At 36.2% G+C, this 5,469-nt stretch overlaps 1 protein-coding gene across 1 annotated transcript; it reads right to left on the bottom strand.

The window, feature by feature from the left end:
- Positions 1-543: 543 nt before the first annotated feature.
- On the bottom strand, positions 544-4,073 carry LOC115770807. Its single transcript, XM_030716230.1, has 2 exons — positions 3,871-4,073; positions 544-974 (listed from the first exon to the last, which is right to left on the bottom strand). Exon 2 carries the CDS (start codon positions 942-944, stop codon positions 600-602), a length of 345 nt encoding a protein of 114 aa, XP_030572090.1. The 5' UTR covers positions 945-974; positions 3,871-4,073; the 3' UTR covers positions 544-599.
- Positions 4,074-5,469: the final 1,396 nt, after the last annotated feature.

Consider the following 5,469-nt stretch of genomic DNA (forward strand, 5'->3'; position numbering starts at 1 on the left):
CAGCATGATTCGGCGGGAAATTGATACCTAGGGTGGGCTTCTTCAATGTTGTTTCGTCATGCAATTAAAAAAAAAAATTGTTAATGTTTTCTGAGCAATCTAAAGAACAGCCAAACCACCAGCTTAGCATTATTTTTAAACGTGTATCGACTACTTTTATTATGCGAGTTATTTCTGAGTGTTAAACTAAACTCTGAGCCAATATTTTGTATATGAGTCGGCGCCGTGTCTACTAATATATACCGACTCAGCTTTAATGGTTATTCATAAATGTTTAATAATATCCCATTACAGAATCTGAGATAAGACAAACTAAAGCGAATCGATGTTGGAATGTGCAAATTGCTTATACATATGTATATAAAATGTTTCTTTATATTCAACATTGTTGATATAGATAAAGATACATTTTTATCTGATATAACGAATTTCAACTTAATAAAAATGAAAAATGTTGTTTAACTTTTTATTTGAGTAAAGCTTATAAATAAATTTATTGGATTATATATGCTTACAAATCTCAACATATTTCACTTTTTGTTGTACATTTTCAATAATGTCGATTGAAATATTTTCTCAACATGAAATATGTAGAAAAATTATGCATTTTTAGCAATAGTTACGGCATAATACAATTGGTTTGCCTTGGGCAATATCATTAGGCTGTGATTGAAGCTAATGATGTTGCCCCAGACAACAACAGAGGCGCCACTGACGCCCACGCCGTTGTTGCTAACACCGACAGCCGCTACAGCATCTGCCCTGTTGCCATGTCCAAAGGTTGCCCTTGATTTGCTTATGCTCGCGCTGATGTTGTTTGTGTTGCTGATTACTGCTGGTGCTATAGGTATATGTGTGGCGGTGTGGTTTCCCAGTTTCGTTGCCTGCTGCGACAGCGGCCTGCACAGCATAACCGCTTGGCCCCCAGTCTGATCCTGGCCCATATGATAAAGTGCATGCTATATGGGATCCGGCTGAAACACACCGAGTAAAAGAGGAAGGAGAGAGGTAAGTAAGACGGCATAAGTAATTGTGTGTTTTATGATTATTTGCTGAACTGCTGGCGATAAGACCTGAGCGGCATATGTTGTAGTTCCCCTTAACAACTCACACAGTGCGTATTTCGATTTAAGGCAAGGCTCAATTGAACCTATTGTTGAATTAAACAATTCTTCTTTCTACTCAAAAACTTACCGATAATTGTTCTTGATAGAGACAATTAAGACAGTTTACTATAAATATGGTTAAAAGGTTAGGCCGAATCGTAAGAAATACAATGAGAGTTAAACCGACTGGCCGACTACTGTGGGTAAATCTAGTTAAAACTATCTTTGAAGAAGAAAATAAAATATTGGTTTGGGATGATTTGTGTGCTAAACAAGCTTTAGATCTCTATTTTTCATTTATGTATTTATTTCTTTTCTAACAGGCAGGTAAAAGGAATGCAAACTCCTGCGAGAACAAATGTGCTTCAATGCTTAAGTGCCTGGATATTGATTTGTTATTGTTGTCGCATTGTTGTTTTGCAGTTGCATTATCTCTGACTGTCTCGCTGATGTGCCTCAAGTGCTGTCTACTTTTGTTTTAAGCTAAGACATGAATGTGTGTGTGAGGGTGGATGCCGTTTTTATGAAAAGTTTTACGTTTCACTCTTCTGCATATTGAACAATTCGGCAAAGTTCTGTACGTGATTAAGGACTTGTGCACGTATTTGCAGAAACATTTACAAAAAAAAAAAAAAACAAAGTGCCATTCGAAGTACCCGAACATTTGTCTTTCAATTTCACAGCTGACAATTGTCAACGAAGAGCTTTTAAATTTTCAGTTGACAATGTTATTTAATTTGACAAGCTTTTATTTTCAAGGTGTCAAAATATCAGCCAATTTGTGGAACGAAACAAATGAGTTATACAATTTTATTTGTGCCAAAGCTTTCTATTTAATGAAAATTGACAAAACTATTTTTTTGCATACTAGGTACTAATATTTCAGAAAGTTTACTAAGAGAAGATGATTTGGTTTTGGTAGCAATAACACACAGTCGGGTATTAAAGTGAAAGTAGAGTCACATCGACTTTATCAAAATACTCTCTATATAAACTATATGAAATTTGTCTTCTTCTCGTTTAAATTTGACACCAAAAAGAGACAATGTACGACTATAACATAGGTAAGGCATTAATGAGTTCGCGAAATTGTCGAGTAAGATCGAAAAATTTGAGAAAACTTTAAGTAAGCGCTTTGAAAACAAGAATCAAATTCAATTAAAGTTTAAGAGAAGGCAAAGCAAAACAAGACAGAAATAGAAGGCAGGGCTATCTTCGGTACACTGACTATTTAATACCCTTGCAGGCCCAACCTTTCCATAATGCTTATAGTGCTTTACCCGTGTCTCAGAAGCGCAGGGAAAATAGTTAATGCCAAGTATGGTAGTGATATTTAGAAAAACAAACATTTTTACATACAACTTAATTTTCGACCGATCGTTCTGTGGCATCGTATGGCATCTATAACATATAGTACACCGATATTGATGGTATTATGCATATATATGAAACGCAGAGTCAAGATGTCTTGATAAACAGAAAAGTTTTGAATGCAAGAAAATAACTTTTGACCGATCGTTCCTAAGACCAAATCGGTTGCATGAATACGATGATTTAGCACGAAATGGTTTCCTTTCCGAAAGGAACGGCGGAGCCTTTTGGTAGCTGGTGAATGCAAAATGAGAGGATTACAATTGAAAATTGCAACCTCTAAAGTAGGGCAATATGGATAAAGGAGGGGACCTGGCCAAATTAGCAGTTAGGTAATAGTTAACAAATACAAGATCAAGCGTTCTATTCAAAAAGAAATATACATTCTGGAGAAATCAATTATCTGGTCGATGCATACTGGGCAAGACCAATGTAAGCCGCCGCAGCCCTTCTTGGCAATTGCAGCGACCTTATTGCAATCACGCCCAGTGAGACCTCACACAGGTCTGTGTAAGGTTTCTTAGAGCACGACATATTTTCTACCGGCGTTAAAAGTTAAGCAGAAGTTGCGAGAGCGCAGAGCGAAATTAAACACGGCTTACAAAAAAGAGCAAGCAAACGCTGAAATAAATATTCGTACACAAAATAATGTTTGAAGCGAAAGGCAACATTAAAAATAACTGTACAGATTTGCAAACTGAAGAAAACTGATTTTTATACCCTGACCCCATTAAAAATGGGTATAAGGGTATATTGTATTTGTGCGAAAGCCAAATGTATGTAATAGGCAGCAGGAAGCATTTCCGACCCCATAAAGTATATATATTCTTGAACAGCAACAATAGCGATCTAGCCATGTCCGTCTGTCTGCCCGTCCGTCCGTCCGTCCGTATGTATGAACGCAAGGATCTCAGAACCTATAAGAGCTAGAGACTTGAAAGATGTAGATGCTCCTGGCACCCGCGCAGATCGAATTTGTTTCCGATAATCGATAACTTACTCCGTTTCCAAGCAATCGATAAAAATCGATATCGATATCCTATTTTTTCACCAAACTTGACATATAGCTTCTAAAATAGAATATATATATATGCATTTGATGTTGGAAGACTAGAACCTCTTACATTTCTAACACATTAGAATTCCTTTCTAGAAAACCAGCTAGTAAGTTGTTAAAACGCCTTCTGTTTGGTTAAGACTTCGTTGAAGGATACCCAAATTTTAATCAATTCCAATAATTCCGTATTCTAGAAGATTTTATGCCCGTTTTTTTAAGCTTCTATTACATGGTTAATGGATTATATCCCCGTAGGGATAGAAAATAAAACAAGAAATTATATGTAAATAACCGTGAAAATTGGTTTTGTAATGTTGTTCTTTCTGTATGATTTACCTCTTCAGATTTTTCCATCCGTCTGCAACGCCAGAACTTTTAATTTCTTATATCTGCCAGTTTTTGTTGCTTTTATCCTTTTTTTTTTGATAATAATCCTCAGCGACCTTGCTGGCTGCTGTTGTTGATTTTATCAAGGGGCGTCCATAGTCATGCCGGTCTACAGCAATATCAGCTGTAATAAATCCTTTAATTTAGCGTGTAGTCTTTTGTTTGTTTTATTTTTCTTTATATTTATTTATTTCTCTCTTTGGTTTTTTTTAGGTAAATACACACACTTATAATAACACAAGCTCATGTTTATTGGACTACATCGAATTTTTCGCTACTGAATTAATTTAATACTTGCTTTACTTTTTTTCAATTGCCCACTTTAACTTGAGCTGCTGGCCTTCTCTTTCATTTGTTGGCAATAGACGCTTGGTAACTGTTAGCTATTCACAGATAGCCACACATGAAAAGCACGCACGCACACAGAGAGGCAGCTGCACAGAGAATCTGCAGCGACTCATTGGTGTCCACGACGCACGAATGAATTCCCACGACTGAAGTCGAACTCTTGGCCCATTAACTTCGCTGCTGGCTGCCAGAGCAGCAGCTACTGCTATGTGGATTAAGCTTCAGACAGAGAGAGAGAGCGCGAGAAAGAGAGTAATACAATGGCGGAGAGCGTGCACGCATATCTGGAAAATGTAACTTATGCTACATCAGTGTTGCCAATTCCGATTTCTTCCCGACAGATGTGGCTTTTTTGAAAGTCTGATTTCGAAAAAAATGTAAGACAGCGGGTACCGGGAATTCTGGCTTTTTAAAAATTAGATTAACTTGTAATTCGCGTTTACTTTTTATAAAATAATTTAAAACTAATAAAGATGTGCCTAAAATTGAAATAAGCGAAGTTGGCATCATTAGAAGGAAAGCGTGAAGTTGGCATGCTATTTTCAAATTGCTTAGTGCAATTTACTCGCGGCTCACACCACTAAGGCGGTGAATTTCATAAATTGATAAACTTTTGACTTGTTAAATGTCGAAAACTGCTTATAAGCAATAAGTGCGCGATGTTTGGCTGCAGGTTTCCGAGTTTAAAAGCTGGCTCCGCAAGGATGTTACTGACGATACGCGGGCTTATTACAGCTATTGCAACAGGTAAATATCAGCCAAGTTATCCCATATAAAAGCACATGCAGCCACAAAAAACAATTAAGTATGGATCACTTGAGCAGTTTGTGTGAAATGAATTTCGATGACAGCAGCACGGCTAGCCCAATAAAAAATGCGTGGAACCATATGCACACATATAATAAAAAATGTTTTGGCTCCTCATTTCTAAGAGGATCTGCAAAAAGATATGGATGATGCCAAGTTAAGTTTGCTGTTGGCTAAAAAAACTGTCAAAAATTATTTGCATTTGCAGATGAGGATACAAATTTAGATGATGTGACTAATATGTTAGAATTATATACTTTAATTAAATTTAATTACAAAAAGTTTTGAATTTTTTGAATATTCTATTTCTTTTATTGAAAATATCAATCAATAATACTATTTAAATTTCAGCTTTTTTAAACAACATTCGACTTTTTTCCGCTTTTTTTAAGC

The sequence above is a fragment of the Drosophila novamexicana genome, unplaced genomic scaffold, assembly GCF_003285875.2.
Source record: "Drosophila novamexicana strain 15010-1031.04,08,12 unplaced genomic scaffold, DnovRS2.1 tig00004560-arrow-pilon, whole genome shotgun sequence".
NCBI lineage: Eukaryota > Metazoa > Arthropoda > Insecta > Diptera > Drosophilidae > Drosophila > Drosophila novamexicana.